This window comes from Thunnus albacares, chromosome 17, assembly GCF_914725855.1.
Source record: "Thunnus albacares chromosome 17, fThuAlb1.1, whole genome shotgun sequence".
In the NCBI taxonomy this organism is placed as follows: domain Eukaryota; kingdom Metazoa; phylum Chordata; class Actinopteri; order Scombriformes; family Scombridae; genus Thunnus; species Thunnus albacares.
Window position 1 is genome coordinate 24,481,466 of NC_058122.1, and position 20,929 is coordinate 24,502,394.

General features: G+C 41.3%; 1 protein-coding gene across 2 annotated transcripts in view; it reads left to right on the forward strand.

Moving 5' to 3' along the window:
• lrrc4ba (leucine rich repeat containing 4Ba) overlaps positions 1-20,929 on the forward strand; it is a 32,666-nt gene that overhangs the window by 6,373 nt on the left and 5,364 nt on the right. Inside the window, exon 2 of one of the 2 annotated variants that reach the window (XM_044330098.1) lies at positions 18,576-19,115. In XM_044330098.1, the coding sequence (XP_044186033.1) occupies positions 18,870-19,115 (246 nt within the window). In that variant the 5' untranslated portion in view covers positions 18,576-18,869. Of the gene's footprint in view, positions 1-17,855; positions 19,116-20,929 lie in introns of those variants that run through there. The other variant, XM_044330100.1, reaches the window with a different exon arrangement.

The following is a 20,929-nucleotide window of genomic DNA, read 5'->3' on the forward strand; positions in this document are numbered from 1 at the left end:
CAGCAAGAACAGTCCGTCGACAATTACACAGAAAGGGATATTATAGTAGGGTTGCAGTGCTTAAACCCCTCATTATAGAAGATGAATGCACATTTGAGAGTTCAGTGGTGCAAAAAAAAAAAACCATAGGCACCCGGTCTACAGAAATGTGGAAAAAGCTGATATGGTCAGATGAGTCATCCTTCACCATATTCTCGACAAGTGGGCGAGTGTGTGTGTGTGTGTGTGTGTGGCGTACACCAAGAGAACGGTACAGGTCTGAATGCTTGACCCCTACAGTGAGGGGATCCGGTTGCTTTGTTAAGCTGTTGGGGGGGCGTTTTGCTGGCATGGTTCGGGTCCACTTGTGCCCTTAGAGGGAAGGGTCACTGCAGATCAATAGGAAGATGTTCTGAGTGATCACCTTTATCTCATGATGAAACACTTCTATCCTGATGGTCTCTTCCAGGATGACAATGGCCCAAAGCACAGGGCAGGAGGGGTCACTGAATGCTTTGATGAGCATGAAAATGATGTGAATCTTATGCTATGACCCTCACAGTCTCCAGATCTCAACCCAGCTGAACACCTATGGGAGATTTAGTATCGACGTGTTAGCCTCCGTCATTAAAAAAATGAGGGAATATGTTTTTGAAGGATGGTGTTCATCTCTCCAGAAGAGTTCAAAGACTTGTAGAATCAATGCAAAGGTGCACGTGGTGGCCCAACACCTTACTAAGACACTTTATGTTGGTTTTTCCTTCAATTTGTCACCCGTTTTGGTGAAAATGTCTAATGATAAGTCAAAGTGACCTGATGATAACAATAATTTTGTCAGTTATCAGTCATGGGTCCCTCCCCGTCACACTGCAGGGTGTACTGAACCGACAGCCCGCTTTGGGAGCTGCAGAGCAGGGCCACGGACGCCCCGAGCCCCCGCCGACGTGTCGGAGACACGCAAGATGGTGAGTGGTTACTATGGCAGGTTACTATGGCAACCTCAGGTCTCTGTGAGAGCTTCCATTTCGCACAGCGTGGGAGAGAGGGAGAGAGAGAGAGAGAGGGGTGGAGAGAAGAACCCGCAGAGAAGAGAAGGGTGGAGAAATCAGCAGAGGAGGTGAGGTGTGGAAATAAACATGCCTTAGGTGTAGCAAAGGAAAAAAGAGGGCGAGCAGAGGGGAGCAGACGTGGAGGAGAAAGGAGGGATGGAGAGGTTATGAGAGGAGAGGAGTGGAAAGGAGAAAAAAAAAGTGATGGAGAGGTGTGAGCGATGGGGAGGGGAGGAAGGGGGGGGGGTGAGACTGAGGTGTGAGAGGAGCAGATCGGAGGGCAGGGAAGACGATCACGTGGCCTGTTAGACCAGATCTGCACTGCATCCGAGCACACGCTGGAATATTTCAACGCTGCTTTGTAATCATTCTGCCGGTGCTCAGTGTGTTTCCACTCTTTATCTCTCCTCTCTCTCTCCCCCCTCTCATTTCTTTTTCTTTTCTCTCCCTCACCTCTCTGATTTAGTTGGCACAGTGCTTAGGCTGCAAGAGACATTGTGTCAGTCTTGGTGACTGGTCTCCATGGAGACGTCCATCAGTCAGTCCGTGTCAGTGTTTCTTGGGCAAAGCCTTATCGTGTTTGTCAGTGTGAGTGTTTATCTGTCTGTGTATTAGTCAGCGTGTCACTCATAGGGAATGCTGGGGCGAGGGCCTGAATTGATGTGGAGGGGGGGGGGGGGGGGGGGGGGGGGGGGGGGGGGGGGGGGGGGGGGGGGGGGGGGGGGGGGGGGCAAGGGCAAGAGAGTGTTGTTGTCTTGCATGCATGCACACGCTGTTTGTTTGTTTGTTTGGAAAAAGACGGTCATTTATACAGTAAAAGGTAAGATCTCATGGAAGTGGAGATGCACAGACAGATGGAAACATAATCAAAGCGTATCCACCTCTGCTCCACATGTTGCGCCACACTGTCTGTTTATTTCCTTTTTTTTTTTTCACCTCTGAAATCCTAATTAAACACCGAGCCCCCGTTACACTGTAAAATCTGCGGCTGTACACTGCAGAGCACTGCTGATGTTGCACAACTCCTGTTTTTCTTCTGCATATTTTCAACGTTATCTTGTCTGTTCGGTGCAATATGACACAAGATGTTTCTGATTCATTGTGATGCTGTCAGACTATTATGGCATTTATTTTATTATATTCTTGAAGTGTATTCTTTGCATTATCCCTCTTTTTTTGCACTAAATATACAGTTGTGTACTATATATACATCCTGATAACTGTAGCCAGCAGCATTGTTGTCATATCTGTATTCAGTATGTGTTCCCTTTATATTTACAGAGTAGCACGCTAGTTTTTGATTTGTTAATATTCTTTATTCTTCACAGCTTCTTGCTCTTTATTTTTATTTCCTTTTCTAAGACGTGTTGCATGTATCGATGACCTTGACCTTGACCTTGAGTAGTAAAGGAGTATTTGTAATGAGACGACTTTTTCAGATTGCGAACGAGTGCGTTTAAAGGTGCTCAGGTGGAGTGACTGCTGCGTACGACGGAAGTGAGCGAGACTTCATGTTGACTTAAAAAAAAAAGTGCACCTCTTAATTCCAAAGTGCTGCTGTTGCACAGTGTTGTTGAAAGTAAGTGATTTCCCCACTCCAATTAGAGAACCAGCGAGCTGTGTACTGGTATGTAGATGCGCAGCGCACCAGCCTCCGCCAACTCTTAGATTTATATTTAATAGTAAGAATACACACTCTAGGGCTTTGCACCACCTAAATAGTGCATATAAATCAGCAGCGCAAATGTTAACGTGTGTTCCACACGAATAAATGAAAAAAGAAGATGCAGAAGATGATGTTTATAGAGGAGCAAAATCCTTTAGATGTTTCTCCAGAGAGTCTCAAAAACTTTAACTGTATTTGAAAATGTTGCTGAATATTATTTGTAATTGCCAAACTCAATATTCTCTGTGCTACCGTGATACATTGTCTATATTAGCTTCCACTCAGTTCATTATATAATATAAAAATCTGCTTATGCAGAGTTGCACAAATGTACCAAAGGTAAACCATCACAGTGAATATATTATTGTTTTATAATAATCAAAATCAAAACAACTTTATTGTCCACCTTTGTTGCAAAAAAGTACAAATTTGTCTTCAGATATGACATCATACGTCACAAAAACAACAAGTAAACGACATTTAAATACACCATATTAGATGCAACTTTGTATCAAAGCAAGGAATAAATTACTAAAGATGATGTTAAATAATGTGAAATAATTTAAGACCAGTTTAAGGTTCACAGGATTGCAGGTAATTCAGCTGAAAGTATCGACTCTCTTGAAACATATACTTATATATAGACTTATGGTGCGTTCACATGCTGCTGAGACTTTCCAAAATGTGAGATCACATGTCCTGCTGCATTCACAAGCAACAGTAAGAAACACTGTCCTAGATGAAGCAGAAGAAGCGAACATTTATTTTGTTAAAAGCATAATGTCAATTTGACAGCCGACCGTTGTTATACTGCTGTTATGCTTCAGTATTATCACGCATGATCGCAGAACAATCACTCTAATGCATCAATAATCCAAGAAGTGTCAACGAAAGAAAAACAAACACTCGTCTCCAGTCCGAATAAATGCTTCCCGTTACCAGAAAAGCAATATCATGCAAATAAAGATACATGTGAAAAATCTATACGTTACTTCAGAAAATGACACTTAAATGCATCTTTCCTTACATTTACATTTGAGCCTGAACCTTGTATTCTTTTAGTTTGGGTGACTGTAAGTGTTAAGCAGCACATTTTTAAACCCACCCATCCCTGCTCATGAACACACACCTAAAAAAAAAAAAAAAAAAAAGAATTTTGTACTCTTAAAACTATTTTATCACAAAGTACACACAGTGAAGGCAGCGTAGACTGACCCCCATCACAGAAATGTCACCAAACACACACGCAAACAATCACATGGAGTTAGAGTATACACGCCATAGTTTGACCCCCCAAAAGGCATCACACACACACACACACACACACACACACACACACACACACACACTCACACACACTCACATGCTTTCTCCTGAGAGGAAAAAAAATAAAAAAAGAAAGGAGAGTGAGGGCAGCTTGAAACACTGAAATGCAAAAAGCAAGCTCTCCTCTCCAAAACAGCTCGGAGCAACGAATGCTCAGCCGAGAAACACTGGGAAAAAAAAAGGTTTTAGAGCAACCCAAAAAAAACTGTGCAGTTTACATTGCTCTGCAAATGGCTGAGAGACATTTTGATTAGCTGCTGGCTTTCGCTTCCCACCCCCCCAACCCCCTACCCCCCACCTCAGCATGCGGGAACCGAGTGTATCCACACACTTAACAACCTTAAATACGGATTAATTGTTCGAGAAATCAGCGTTCCGACCAGGCGGCGCCACAGAACGGACAGTAATAACTGGATTTCATTTGAAGTTGAGAGCTGGCGTCGTGAACGTTGAAGATGTTAACACTTAAAAGACTTTTATCCCAGCATGTAATGACAAGTGGTATGAAGCCCCCCCTCCCACCCCCCAGTTAGGGATTTGAACATGTGTGGTAGGTAATGTAATGTCTGTTAATGGAAGTGCTTTAGCAGGGTGATGAACACAGTGACTTTTAATCTGCAGCTCTCTTGGCCCCCACCGAAGAGGGGCGGGGGGGCCGGGGGAGGGGGGGGGGGGAGGTCCCTGCTCCTGTAGGAGCAATTCTGAATAGATCAGGGCTTCTCTCCGCATCCTGCATCCTAATGAGAGCAACGGCGCGTCTTTGGACATTTTGAGTGGGAGGGCGAGGTAGAAGACGGATCCGGTGCAGAGGGGGCTGCAGTATATCCTATTTGACAAGGATGAGTGGTGATTAAAATGTGGAACGCTGAATTCTGGGGGTTTAAGAAACCTCATCATTTTTTTTTCCAAAAATAAGCACGTATTGTAACGTTGCTCCAATAATCAGAACCGAACAGTTTGTTTGTAGCAGAAAACAGACATAAAACGTCGAGTTGAAGAGTATCCGAGGCCGCACGTCCTGCCATGAGATCACATTAAAGAGCTTAATAAGTAAACAGGGAGGAAACGGGGAGGAGTTTCTGTCTAATTAATAGTTTATCGTACACTCATAAGCTCAATTGACCTTCTGTACGTTTAGCTGAGGAAGTACAAAATGACAGATTAGCTCAAGAGGTAACAAGCCATTATGAGACATTAAAAGTGCATTTAGCACATTAGGAATATGTTATATTTATTATAAGTGGAGGATGATAGAATGAAAACGATGTAAGAAAAGAAAAGATAAGTCTGGACTTCTGCGGTCGAGGCCTCTCAGCTCTGTCTGAACAGAATCAGTAACATCTTGTAAATCACTTCTTTCATTTTCTTTTTAAAACAAGCCTTTAATTAATTTTCACCCACATGTTTCTTTTTTTTTTTTTTTGTTCTAATATGTTCTGTTCAGTTCATTCATTTCATTGTTGGGTATTTTATTCATTCTGTGGCCTGATTTTTATTGTATTTATTTATTTAATTTTTTTTATCTTGGAGTTTCTCATGTAAAGCACTTTGTAATTCTGTTTTGAAAAGTGCTTTGAAAGTAAAGTTGTTTTTTTTTTAAATTCTTAATTTGTTCTGTTTTATAGAAGAAATCATTGCAGCCATCTAACGTTGTTTTTATATGATGATTTTATTTTAAGGGAATATTAATGAGTGTTTTATCTTCTTGTAATCCATCCTAATGCAATTTCATCTGCAGGTATTTAGACAAATTTTCCAAGTAAACTGGACTTTTAGAACATGTTGAGCATCTTGTTTATGCAGTTTGACACATTTCCTTTCAAAATTGAATGTTAATGATGAATATAGATGTGACACCTACTGGTACGTCTTCTAATAACCACTAACCAGACAGCGCATGTCTCTGCCAAGGCTTTTAATAATTTAAAATATGTATATTTAAAGTATCATTTACATCGTTTAATATAAATTGTATATACATTTAAAATATGTAAATTAAATTATACATATAAATTATGTATAAGTCAGACATATGTATCTGTAGAAATGTTAAATTCTCATCTGGGAGATGCATCATAAACCACTCAGTGACAGACATGGGTATGAAGCTCGTTAGAAGTTCATATTAAAAAAATATCCTTTATAAAATGTTAAAAATGCCTGGATCTGTCTGGATTTACACCAACAGTCCATCACTTGTTCTTTAACCATTTGCTCTTTCTAGTAGATTTAAAATAAAATAAATAGAACAGAAAAAAATATTGAGGTAAAAATCTTAAGTTTCCAGGTTTTGATGTAGAAATCAAACTTTTATTGTTATATTGGAATAAATTATCATAAGATAGCATGATAATGATTGTTTTTTTGTGACTGTTAGGTATCACAAAGGTAAGAAGTCCTTCGACATGAATTTCATTGTGTAGCAATGAACGATTATTTTTTGATTAGTTGTTTTGTCCATAAATTATTTTAAAAAATGCCTTTAACATCATCACACATATACATATATATACACCAACATGACTCCAGATCTCCAACATACAAACTGAAAAATGACCTGAATGAGCAGCAGATAGCTATATAAATATATATATAAATATATATAAATACATACAACGTAGAATAAATGAGACAATGCAAACATAGAGGACTAATAGATCGTATCAGTCCTGATACATATTTTCATCTTTGTCTGATACAGGCGTTGGCGAGGTGTCCATATAGGTCAAATATGATTGCAGAATCTTTAGAAAGGTGTTGCATTGATTTCTGAGAAGACGTTTGATCTTTTCAGGTAGAATACAACCGTTCATCTCCAAAAACTCCTCCAGCTACGAGGAGATGGGAATCAGACTCTCACGTCGTTACTGTACACTTCTGAGATAAAGTTATATCTAAAACCTTTTCTTGAAAGTTCCTTAATTGTGCACTAATTGGTTGTAAGATTCCCCAGTAAGCAAATTTATAGATCCAACTGGAAAGTTGACACATTTAATGTTCTTGTTTTGTCCCACTGACAGCAAATATATTTAGTTTAATATCATAGAGAAGCAAGAAAAACAAACAAATGTTTACATCTGAGAAGCTGGAAGCAGTGAATTTTTAGCTATTTTGTGCAAAAATCTGAGATTAATCTTCTGCCGATCAACTAATCGATTAATCGACTAATCAGTTCAGCTCTCCACTTAATAAGGATTGATAAGACTGCATATCTGTGCAGAGGACAGAGTGTGTGTGTGTGTCTTATATGAGAACATTACAGTCTTCAGGTCTTGTTTCCACACTTGAAACCAAACTCGCCCATCTCTCCCTCCACTAGTTTGTCCCATTACAACATACCAGCCATTAAATGATATCAGCTATCAAACACATATCGAGTCAATAGGCAGACTCAAATATGTTTCTACATAAACTTATACTCGTGGGAGGGAAATCATTGCGAACAATATCAGGGAGAGAAAAAAAAATCAATATCAAGTACAATGGTGGTGTTTTCACCTGAATCTGGTAGCGTGTTGGCACAACACACCCCTGTCCTTAAATCCCTGTCGGGGTGGAGGGGTGGCGTGGGGGGGGGGGAGGGTTATCGACTGGCATCATTGATTCACCTGCACTAACATCTAACGTCTCTGAATACTTCAATAACTTGGGGAGGGGGGGGGGGGGCTCCTTCCCCTGGGAGCCAGACATGAATCAGGTATAACTGAGGCAACACAAAGGACATTAGTACGCTATTAGTCACACTGCTTACAGTGTGTGTGTGTGTGTGTGTGTGTGTGTGTGTGTGTGGGCAAGAAGTGACGTCAGGGCTTCATTCACCAGCAAGGCCAACGCTCGTCCAGCTTTCTTTCAGTGCCAGGGGGGTGGGAGGGTAAACACAGCGGAGGAGGCCATGAGAGGAGACAGAGGGAAGGAAGTGAGGGAGTGCGGGGCTTCCTCTCTCCCATCCAGCACAATGCAACACAGCGGCGTCCCCCCCCCCCCCCCCCCCCCCCCCCCCGATTCCCTCCCCCGCCCCTCCATACAACCGCCACCGCCACCACTCCCCATTTAAAAACCATTCACAAGCACCTCCTCCATCGTTAAAAAGAGAAAACCCCTGTGTGTGTGACTCGTCTACTTCTGCTGAATAAGACTTGCTTTTTTTTATTTTTTTACTTTTTTTTTTTGTTTTCCATTAAATCAGGTCTTCTGTGTCCTGATGCAGAATTTCCCCCTTTTTTTTTTTCATTTTTTTAAAAGCCCCACGGTCTTTCATCCCAAAGTCAATTTTGCCTGGCGGTTAGTCAAATGCTTTAAATGTTTATAAGTGCTTGTGAAGAGTGTAAGCTTTAAGTGTGATAGACTACCCTGGGACCAGGACGGGGCTGAGTGTGAAGGAAAAATGAGGGTAGATGAGCAGACTGGGCTAAAAATTAATGCTGGTCGGTAGCAGACTGTGGAAAGTCTGGATGGGATTATAATGGGCTGATTATGATGAAACTGTGTCCGTGGCAGGATTATCATCTGACATGACTACGGAAACAAATGATACGTGAAATATTATATATTTTAAATTCAGATTGCACTTTTTTTTAAGCTAAGGTGGCAGGGTTTATATTTAGTTTGGCCTCTGTGTGTGTGTGTGTGTGTGTTATTCCGCATGAGCTGCTTTTTCTCTCCCCGGATGAGACAAACAAGAGATTGCAGGCTGAGTGAGGAGCGCCTGCTAAGTGAAAATTTAGTGGTTGTTTTATGTTAACCAGCAGACACTGAGGGTAATCATATTAGAGCTGATTTATCATATCCTAAATTTGTCTGCTCCTTATGAGCTGTGCAGCGCGGAGATCACACTTGCGATAGAGCAGCAGCAGCAGCAGCAGCAGCTCCGTCTCGGCCCCGGGAAGGCCCGGAGAAATTAACGTCTGGGAAAGTGAAAGACCTCGCTGCAGCCTCTTACTTGATTGTATTGTGGTCCGTCATATTCCCTTCTAATAAGAAGCAGTGAGATGAGACTGATTTGGTTTGGCGCTTTGTGTTCAAACGCTGTTTCGCTGGAGGTGGACGGCCTCTTCGGAAATCTGAATCACTTTTTAAAAAAAAAAAATCATGATTGAGCCGGTCTGGTATTTAGAGGACGTTTGTCTGCTGGTGACGTTTCAATGATGAGAAATCTGCAAACAGTCACGTGTCTCTGGCAGAGTGTTGGATGTTTAATGTTTATTATGCAATTATATTTTTAAAGCCCCTGTCATCATTTTTTGAATAATAGCAACGTACGAAATAACAATGTGTAATATTAGAGATGTGGCTCGTAGTGGTGAATCTAAAGAGAATTATCAGCGACTCTGCAGCTCTATAGAGCTTTATAGTGAGTTTCAGCTCATTGTTTAACTGTCTGGCTGCAACTTTACTATTTTGGTTCACTCTCAGCACTCTCGTAGCGTCGTTTTTGGCTGCAGCAGGCAGCTGTTGTCAGAGAAAAAGCTCTAAAAGCCCCACAGTACACTACCTGATCAGCGCAAAACAGCAAACAGGCACAGTTAGCTGTAGACTAGCTGGTGAACATAGTGGAGCGTTTAGCAGCTAAAGAGAGATATTTCCCTCAGGAGGTGGTGGAGACCAAAAACAGAGCTAAAAGAGAGTGAATATTGCAAAAACACGACTTCAAATGAACGATAATGTTGCTTTGTAACTGCTAGATGTGGAAATAGGCAACACCTTCGCCATATATGAACTTATAAGATGATGATATGTCAGTGTTGTGTTTCCGCTGCTTCCACGTCACCAAAAAATGAATCAACGCAGGTTTAAGTGTTCACTAGACGACTGTATCCTGCATTAGCTTTTATACAAATTGAGAAAACTGAGCTTTTCATTGATAAGTCACAAATTTTGAAACTTAAAGTCTCCCCCACCACTCCAAAATGTGTTTTGCTTATTGTTACCTCACTTGGATGTTTAAGCTTCACTGTGCAGAATGATTTATGTATAGAGTTTGTTTTCACATTCATCTGCTGAAAGTGGAAAGTTTCTCTGTGCTCACCTTCAATCCGAGTTAAAGCCGTGTCCCTAGGAGCATGATTTGATTGATTTGACATCACAACCAGTTTGGAGCCAAACATGGTCCAGTATGCAACTTACACAAGTGTGATGTGGCAACTTGAAGCCTCCAGCGTACATACACAGAGGAAGGAAATGAAAAATATCTGCATTTTCATAGATTCTGGATTTTTCAATGAGAGAGAAGGTGGAGATGTATTTTTGAAGGATTTTAATGAGGTATTTGGACTTTATTTGTGGAAAAAAAACCCACCCACAATCAAACATGTTATTATTCTAAGCAGAGTATTTTTATATATCTTAAAAAAAAAACGTTGCAATGAATCTGCATCAACCTCTGCAGCCTCCTACCTGGAAATATTCTAATCGCATTTGATGTATCACCAAATGCATTTAAAATTAGTTACTGCTGCTCTCCTTCTTACACTCATAGCGAAGTGTTTTTAAGTGGGACACACGGATGATTTCGGTGTAAGTTTACCATTGGGACAAGCACCCAGTAATGTGTTATAGTCCATTAAAGACGGAGCTGGAGCATCTTCAGAATCCCCACTAAGAAGGGAGAGAATGGATGATCCTCTGTTCGACACAAGGACTCCACTTTCCCCCCCCAAGAGACTTCGCCCCCTAGCGATGCCTCGAGGTGCCAAGACTGTGTCAGTTTGTGAGGAGACATCCACTCGTCGCTGTTGGCATTCATACTGAAGTGGGAGACAGAAGGGTTGGAAGAAACAAGGCAGGAGTTGGATCTGGGTTTTTTTACACTTGCCCTCCGCTTTACCCCTCCACACGAACTCCCTGCCAGTCGTAAGCAATTAGAACACGAACATTGTCCTTGTTTACAGACATCTTGTGTGCAGCGAATTTCTGCAAGATTGTTTCTGGATAGTTTTTTATTGGTATCTGTCATGTGGGCTGTTAAGGCCGATATTGATGCCGTTTAGATCGAAGCAGCCAATTTCCCTCAGAATTTTATTTTTCTCAGGGTGCTAAAGCCTCTGAAACAGCAGTTACTGTAGAGCACGGAGCACTAAAAGTCTGCTCTGAAATGCAAGATGACAACAAAAAAAAAAACCTGACTGCTGCTTTCTTCGGAGACTCTTGCTTTAAATTCAGTTCAGATTAAAGGACAAGTTCACAGTTTTTTCAAGTCTGTCTTAAAGCAATAGGCAGGAGCTCAAATGAACATTGGCACATGTTTTTCTTCCTGTAATCGCTCCTGCTGTTCATGCTGACCATTAAGATAGTAATGCACTTACAATGTAAATCATGGGGGACAAAATCCACAGTCCAAACCGTCCAAATCAAGACTATATGTTTCAAAATTCTCTCTTTTTGTTCGATCTTTCCTCTGCAGCTGAACAGGAAAACACTGTTCAACCAGACACAAAGAGGGTATTTTTTTTACTAACAAGACTGTAACTATGGAAGATTTCCACTTTATTTTGACTAACACAGACGGCTGAAGCTTCATATTATCTTCAGATAAACTTTTAAATACATTTTTGCTCAAAATGAGGTAGATTTTGTCCCCCATCACTAACAAAGTAAGTGCATTATGAAGGGATCTAATGGTCAGTATGAACAGGAGGTACAGTAAGGTAACAGTGTAGTTAATCGACACTGATATTGATCAGAAATACGTTATCAAATCCATCATATCAGACATGGACCACAGCTAACTGAATTTTTAATAAAAAGCTAATTGATTGCATTGATTCAGTAAATTGACTGAATCAGCAGCTGCCATGAGACATACCGTCCCCGGTTGAACAGAAGTATCAGCAGCTTTGGGACAGCAGATAAAACATGCTCTCTGTTGCTGTTATTGTACGTTATTATTTTAAAATTACTTCCTCGTGCGACTGTCAGCAAAGCCTCACAGACACAACCCCAGATTGCCGAGATGTCATCGCGATGAGGAAAGGTCATGGCTCCGTTCCCGACGCACACTGCAACCAACATGATGAGCTTTTCTCATCTGTTTTTTTTTCTCATCTCGTAGCTGCTTGAGCTGCCATCTTGGTGTGTGTGTGTCGAGTCATTATTGATGGGCCTTTATGCTGTTCTGCAGACAGGACACTGAGGAGAAGGAGCGTATTCCTGTCTGTTCAGCTCGCCGCCCCGGTCGACTGTCAGCGTGTCTTTCTGGTTGTTTCTACGCCCGTCTCTCAGTCTTTCCATCAATTAGAAAAGTTTACAGTCCACACTCAAGGCCGGTATACTCCTCTGATGATCACTTGCTTCTGCTACCTGCTGCTTTTTTTTTTGGCTGGTGGAGAAAGAAAGCTTTTTATTCTGCTTCTTTTCCCAACCCTCCACTGTTACATTATGGTTCTGTGGTCACAGGCAGAGATGTAGCGGAGGGTAAAATTACCCAAACTCAATTACCCAACCTTTAGAGGCTGACATAAATCTTTATGAAATAAAATTCGCAGGATACATCATTGCAGCTCGGATCAAAAACGTGAAGATAGGGGTCTTTTAACCTTTTCAACCCTGCGGAGCCTCTGGCAAGTCAAGCATTAAAAATTCATACTGGGAAACCGAGCATTGCTCAGATGCACAAAAGTTTATTTTAAATTCTTGTCAGGATCTGAAAGATATCAGATATGTCAGGCTGAATTACAGGGAAATACTGTATGTGTAAAACGATGCACAGGACATCCACAATTTTTCATTTGATGTAATCGTGCAGCTTTAAAAAAAAAAATGCTCCTGAATATTTTATAGAACAGAGAATATACTGTAAATGTAATGTTGTCTAACAGTTTGGGGAGGAAATGTTTTCTTTGACTTTGAAGGCACTCCAGGGAAAATTTAAGAGAAATACTGTTAAGTTTAAGTGTTGATGATTAAAGGGGGGAAGCATTTTTTTCCCCCTGCCATTACGTTTAAAGGACCAAACCAGTAGTTTTTCATGTTTTAATCCATCTGCTACCAAGTACTGATACGTTACATCCAAACTAACCATTTGGATTTTGTCTCTCGTTACAAGAATCCAATCCATCACATTGAACATATGTTCTGCATTAATTTTCATTTTTGTTGTGAGTTAATGCAGCTCAGACTTTTCAAAACAATCTGAACTTAAATTACATTACCAATTCACAATACTGTAACCGGCAAAAAATTAATGGAGACTTGATGGAGCGCACAAAATAAGGTAATTTCAGCCCGATAATTGAATTTTCAAACAGAAATTAATGAAAACCAATGGCTTCCCGGAACTGTAGCAAAAAAAAAAAGTCATTAAAAAGTTTTAAACTGCATAGCTTTCACTGAAAAATGGTTGAAAAGTATGCATAATGTAATTAAATCTCCTGAAAATGTCTCTGTAACATTAAATATTTGTGTCTCAAAAAGCAACTCTGGTTAGTTACCGAGCAGCAAGTCACAGGATGCAAGTTTCAAAAAGTGGGTTTTTGTTTACCGAAAAATGACACAGAGCAATGTAGAAGTGATTAATAACTAACTTAGGTCCTAAAAGAGGTCAACAAAGCAGAACTTAACTCAATATAAGAACTCAAACTGGCCTAACTAACACACAAATAAACACAATAACCACAAATAAACACTAGATAGACATTTTGCTTCAAACTAAACTATTAACAATGCAAAATATAAGCAAAATTAGATTAAACCTACTAAATTAACTCCAAAATAAACAAACAAACAATAAGTTTCAGCATCAACATGAAACTGACTTTTGTATGTTGCATGTTATAGTGGGAAATACTGATCCACCACTGGCTTCCAAACTAGTTGTGATGTCACAAAATCATCCTCGTATGTAACTTTCCCTCTTTTAGCAGATGAATTTGAGTGTCACACACATTTTTTAGTGGAAAGAGGTGTTTTTCTGTTGTTTATATACTGTTATAATGTTGGATGTCGATGTTAAACATGGTCAAAGTGAGGTGAACAGATGGTGAAAAATGCTCCCTGCAAGTCAAAAGCCAGGGCTTCAACCTTCTCTGGACACTTAATTTGCAAAGTTACCTCTACTTCCTCCTAGTGATGACATCAGATCGTTTGAGCATGCTCACAAATGAGTGGCCGTCCGTTCCGTAGCCTTTGTTGCTAAGGTTGCTCTACAGGTCGTTGGCGTTGTCCATTCGAAAAGTTAATGTTTCAAGTAAAGAATGAAAAGAAAAAGTGAAATCCTGCTGCTGTAGTTTGTTGCTTCTGGGAGCCGGCCAATCAGAGCAGAGTGGGCTCATCAGGAGGCGGGTCTTAAAGAGACAGGAGCTAAAACAGCCTGTTTCAGACAGAGGCTGAACTGAGGGGCTGCATAAAGAGCCAGTATAAGATAAATAAGGAGTTTTTAACTGTATATCATGCATAGATACTCCAGTAGAGCCACAGAATAAAAGATATAGATCTGGAAATGTGCATGATACGTCCCCTTTAAGAGTTAAACATGAGTTAAATATGTGACGTCACCTTTTCCAAACTGAGCTTCGTCCACTTCAAATCAGTGAGAAAAGCAAAGACATGAGCACGAATACAGATGTCTCACATGTGAAATGATGTTCGCAGGCGTAGTCCTTTAATTCTTTTGTATTAATTCACTGTTTTGTTTTTTTTTAAACTTGCGATAATGTCAGTTTACTTCCCTTTTAAACCACTACATCATCACTCATAGGGAAAAATGCTCCTGATCTTTGCACTTGTTATCCGCGGTCGCTTGTCATTTGTGGCGACGCTGTGGACAAAATGAAAGTGTATTCTGCCTCACTGTAAATCACAGCAAGCGTCATCGGCGGTGCTAAAAACAGTAATGCGGCCCGCTGTAATGCAGCCTCATGCTTTTTTGGAGTGTTGATGTCATTCAACGCACTCATGTTTGGTCCGTGGTGCCATTTGTATAGGAGAGTGTATAGGGTGCTAATGAGGGAGGAGGAGGAGGGAGGAGGAGGAGGAGCGGGGTGGATGTGGAAATCGGTGGGATACAGCTGGACGGAGTGGGAGACTGTGGTGAATAGGTAACCATGGTAACCCTGTTGGCTAAGATTTGAATGCAGAGAGAGTGAGAGAGCAAAAGGGGGAAAGGAAGCTGCAGTGTGTGTTTGTGTGCGGCGGAAAGAGAACGAAAGGGGTGGAGGGGGTGGTGAGTGGGGGGTGGGGGGTGGAGGGGGGGTGTGTGTAGGGGGGGTTAAGGGTTAATATGCATCACTGTAGCAGGTTAATCTTTCATCAAACTGCGAGGTCAGTGCAGTGTTTACCCCCCTCCACCTCCCCCCCTTCTGCCACTGGACACTACAGTGCACCACACATAGGGGGGGGAGGAGGGAGGGAGGTCCAGGAAATATGTAGTAGCGGTGAGGAAGGAGGTGTAAGGCAGCTGGGAGAAGAGGAGGAGGGGGGGGGTGAGTTGAATGAGTTCGCAGAGAGGAAGAGAGTGTTCCTACTTTTATAGAAGGAGATGGGAGATAGGAGGAGGAAGATATCAAGGGATATAGAGAAAGGAAGAAGAGGGAGGATGAGGAGGGAGGATGAGGAGGGAGAGTTACAGGTAGAGACTATTGTAACATGTGGATAGTGACAGCAGTGAGGCAGAACACAATCAACCAGCCTCTAACCAGCTGTCAGCTCCAACTAGTCTCAGTCTCCTCTATGGACTCTCGCTCAACACCACCTCATCCTCCCCCCACCCTCCACCCCCCCAACACTCTCTCACCCCCCTCACAACATCTGAGCTACCATCTTAACCTTTTTTTTTTTTTTGCACCTTACGTCTCAGCTCAGACGCTGTCTACCTGAAATAGCTCTGACACTTAGTTCTCACCAGCTGAAAAAAAAAGAAAAGAAAAAAGGTGGCTGGAAATTAAAATACGTAAAAAAAAAAAAAAAGGTGAGTCGATTCCAAAAATAACACTTGAGTGCCTCTTTATCCACCGCTGTGTGTGTGTCGGGATACGGATGACGATGTGCGGTGGTTGCAGGGCAGCGGGACCCTGACGTCCCCTGACGACTGTTGCGTCGTTGCCGGGGTGTTGCAGTCGCAGCCGCCCGTCCCGCGACCACCGGTGTCCCGTCCCGCTCTGCCTCACATCGGCCCGCATCACCACAGATGCTACTGCCGATATGATTTATCATAGTGTCCTTGTGTGTGTGTTTTAATGTCATTGAACTACTGTGTGCGCATTATTGATCAATCTTGCCCCCCCCCCCTCCCTCCCGCACCCCATCCAACCCCACTCACTCAAAAGAAACCTCTCTCTCTCTCTCTCTCTCTCTCTCTCTCCACCTGTTTCATATTCATCCCTCTGTATTGTCTTTTGCCTCCATCTCTCCGTCGTCTCTCTGCTTTATATGCGTCTCTGTGTTGTCATTCCCCTCCCTCCATCTCTGTCTGTTTTATATTCATCTCTCTATTGAGCCCCCCCCTCCCTCCATCCCACCCCCCACCCCCTCCCCCCCACCCCCCCCTCTCTCACTGAGAGAGAGATTATTAATATTAATGTGTCTCCTCTTCTCTCCCTCCTTATTTTCCCCTCTTCCACTTTTTTTTTTTTATCTTTGTTTTACTACTGATCTCTTCTCTGCTCTTCCCACTATTTATACCTCTCTCTCCGGGTATTTATCCCTCATCATCCCTTTCACTCAACCTTACCTTCATCTGTCTCCATCTCTACTTCCTCTCTCACTTTTTCTTTCTTTCTTTCTTTCTTTTTCTTTTCTTTTCTTGTCTTTTTCTTCCTTTCTCTCACCAGCCCGCTCTCTGCAGCTGCTCAGTATTCATCTATTACTGTAGTGTTGATAATTCCCTTCTCTGCCTGCAGCCATACAGTCATCTATCAGATTAATAATCCCTCTCTCATTCTCATTCTCAGTCTCTCTCTCTCTCCCTCCTCGTCTCCTTTCTCACTGTGCCAAGTGAGGATGCTCGGCGTGTCAAATGAGTTTGCGTGTCAAAGTCCCATCATTACAACCATCATCATTAATAACCGTATCTAGATTGCTCGATGCCCTTATTTAAGGTTATTCAGGTCTAAATAACCTGCAGAGGGGGAGGAAAGTCTCTCTCTCTCTCTCTGCTTCTCCCGACCGGTGGAGCCTGACTTGAGCTGGCCATCTATTAGTGTTAATATAGACTGCACCATTCGCTACCATTCTCCAGTCCCCAGAGCATGCAATGCTGGGCTCATACAGGACTGGAATTAGCATTTTAGTCCCACCACTATGTCTATGCTGCTGTACAAAAAAAAAAAAAAAAAAAAAAAGTGGCGCTGCTTACTGGATTCAGTCTCTTCTTGTTAATCGCTTTAATATAAGTGTGAGTTTAATTAAAGGATATATGTTCCAGAATCAATATATCATTGTCGTGTTAATTGTTGTACCTTTTTATAATTAGCGTTAACAAACCAGAGATGACTGGAAGCATCTATCTCACACCGGTGTTATTATTAATGGCTATAAAAAAAAAAAATGGAGACCACTCATGTCTTAAAGCCTGTTGCTTCCTGTCAGGTATAAGTTGCATAAATTGCTTTAACTTTCATAAACTTAATTGAAGCTGAAACGATGAGCCGATTATTGGTTTTGAACGTAGATTAATTTAGTCTGCGTCTATTTGGTAATTCATGAAGTAAAAATACTGAACGTTTCCTGTTACAACTTTACAAATGTGATGATTTGCTACTTTATTCCATCACATAAACTGAAAATACTTTTATTTTTGTTGTTTTTTGACTCTCGATATGACAAAATAAGAACCGCATTGGCGTCGTGTAACTTCTGATGGATATTTGTCATAATGTTTAGACATTTTATTGAGTCCATTTAACAAAAACTGTCACACGCTGTCAACACACATGATAAATTTATTGAATAGCTACATTTTAATCAATCTTTGTCACTAAAACATACAGTATATATATTCAAAGTATGATACAGGTATCTAAGGATCGCTTTTCCTGTAGTTACTTGACTGACTAAATGATTAATTGACCCAGATTGGTGCTACACTGATTTCTGAGTTGGTCCAGAAAAAAAAAAACAACACACACACGACTGCTTGAACGTCGCAGTGTGATTGTGATACAGCTCATTTGTTTACAACAGTTGTACCAATGTTTCAAAAATTAATGTCTTTTACTGATTTATTCATGTCAACATTTTAAATGCGGTCCCGTAAAAGACAGAAATACCGTGTTGTCCTACTTTAGGTTGCATGTTTCCATATTTCTGTACCACCTCCTTGAACCGTTAATTACAGAAATCCGCTTCCACCTGCCCTTGGTGCAAGGATTTGATTTCTGACAAAATGTCTGCTCAGGGATTATGTGGGATTTGATATGAGCAGTGACACACAAGTTCTAATGCTTCTCAAAGATTTTTTGACAATCCCTCCCATGATAGGCTATACTGTAGATGTCTACCTATTATTTGTTCTATTCGTTCTCTGTTGGTGAAAACACGAGGCGCAGTCTGTGTTCTGTCTTTAATATCTGCTCTCTCTCTCTCTCTCTTTCTCTTTGTCTCTCTCTCTTTTTGTTCTTCCGCAGTAACTCCTGGGTTTGTCTCACTTCACAAAAAGCCTCACTCGAATCCCCAGACGACAACGAGAAAAAAAAGGGAATAACATCTGTTTATCTGCATATTTCTATGTTCAAAACACAAGAGGAAAAAACACAGAGATCGACAGAGGACGGAAAACATCTCCGAGGATGCGGAATTAGAAAGAACAAATTGCCACTGGAGGACCAAAGGGAAAATAAACCTTTTCTCGCAAATCCACCAGCGTGGAGTCACCTCACCTGTACATTCGGATTAAAGAGCAGGGTCATGTCCCAGTTGCCATGCGCATCGCCACGCTGACCTGCCTTCCCGGCCCTTCCCCCTTCCTCTTTCTATTGGCCCAGCTGCTACTGCGGCTCCTCCTCCCTGGCCCGGAGTTGGTGGGAGCCGCTTCCTCTTGCCCCTCCCTGTGCACCTGCTCCAACCAGGCCAGCCGAGTCATCTGCACCAGGCAGAACCTGGAGGAGGTGCCCGAAAGCATATCAGTCAACACGCGATACCTCAACCTGCAGGAGAACTCGATACAGGTAAAATATCGGCTGCGAGAAGTCGCTCCAGCTCAAATCGAGTCATGTTAAACTTGATTTGTATTGTGCATTTCATACAGGACACTTTACATGAGAGAAAAGATAATAAAAACCCATCTTTTAATATCTGATATAAATAAATTCCCTTTATTTATTGCTGTAAGTCATATCAAGTGATTTAATTTAATAGTTGTCTTTTTTTTTTTTTACTGCTGGTGTAGTTTCTCATATCATGATGACCGACTGGAGGTCATGGTTCACTCTCATTTTTATTTACAATCACATCACGGCATAAATCACGCAGATAAAAACGCACATCGTATCATTTTCACCAAGTCAGTGTTTCTAGTTTAAAGTTTCTTTTTCAGCACAAAGCTTTATTGACACGTCTTAATACAGTTATCGATTTCATTTATTCAAATTCTTGCTATTTATATAGTTATTGATAGAAAAGACAAATCCTGTGTAATAGATTGAGGATTTTCTCCTTCAGAGTACATCCATACTATATGGATTCATATATTTATGTGTCTGTAACAGTTGTGTATTTCATTGTTTTTGCTCAGAAATTTTGCTTTTGCAGCTAGTTGTGGATCTCAGGATTAACTTCTCGGTGCAGTTTTTCTTGTGGAAACTTAAGTTCTGAGAGAAAGTAAGTAAGTAAGCAGTGATAATGATAGAAAAAGGCACCTCTGCTAAACCTCTGCTCAACTGAAGGAATATTTTATGAATTGAAAGCAAGGCATATTTCCATGACACTGTGCTGCCTTTTGTATGCATTACCAATTTATCTAGAGTCCCTAGACAGCGTTTTGTGGCTTTACAGCTGCAAGGGAAGATCATTTAACCGCAGACCATCGATACAAAGCGCATTAATCTCTACATTTATAAACAGAGCGGGCTTGATTTTACTATTTGCAGCAGCATTTGAAGTAATTGGATCCCTCCTCATGTTGCTGACAGTGCTTTGTTCTTTTTTGTGATTTTTGAACTACATTTTATCTCCTCCAAACTAAAAAGCAACGACTTTGCTAAACATTGTTAAAGTCGTTCCGATGCACCTCTTATCATGTCAAACTGCTCCGTACGACGGGCAGAGCAGTTTCATATCTCCCTACTTCTTGGAGAAAACATCTTATTAAACATTATGGGGGACATTAACGCCGCATAAATGGGACACATGATTTTGTATGTGAGGATTTAAGAGATACTGTTCACATGAGGGAAAATAAAATATAAAGAAATAATAACAATATTCATTGCGTTTTTAGCCTACAAATTCCGATTCGGTTTGTTGTATCCTGCAGCCCAACTTGAAATGATTAAAAATCTAAAAATGTTTTAACACCTGAAGGCATCCTAGATTCTCTGGCTTATTTTTTCCTTCACTGAGTACCCTGAGAGTAAAGCCTTGACAGCTCCCACCCCCTCTTAACATCCCCACCCCTCCTTCTCTCTCTCTCCCTCCTTTTTGCCTACCACCCCCCCCCCTTCCTGCTCTACATACAGAAGAGGCAATGGCCTGACTCCAGGAGTCTCTGTGTGTCTCACAGAGGGCTTTGGCCACACATATCTCAAACAGTCAGAGATTTAAGGGGCTTTTAGTCGCGCTCGCTAGCTGTGTGTCTTTGACTTCTTGCCAAACGAGCTCCAGTTGGACTGCACCGATACTAGTGTGTGCTGTCTAGGGCACATGGCACCAATGTTTTTTTTTTTTCAGAATCATGTCTTCATGCAGGAAAACATCTCTTTCTGGTTGCACATTTGCAAAAAAAGGGGCTTATTTTAAAAATGTCACACGGAATATTTAGACA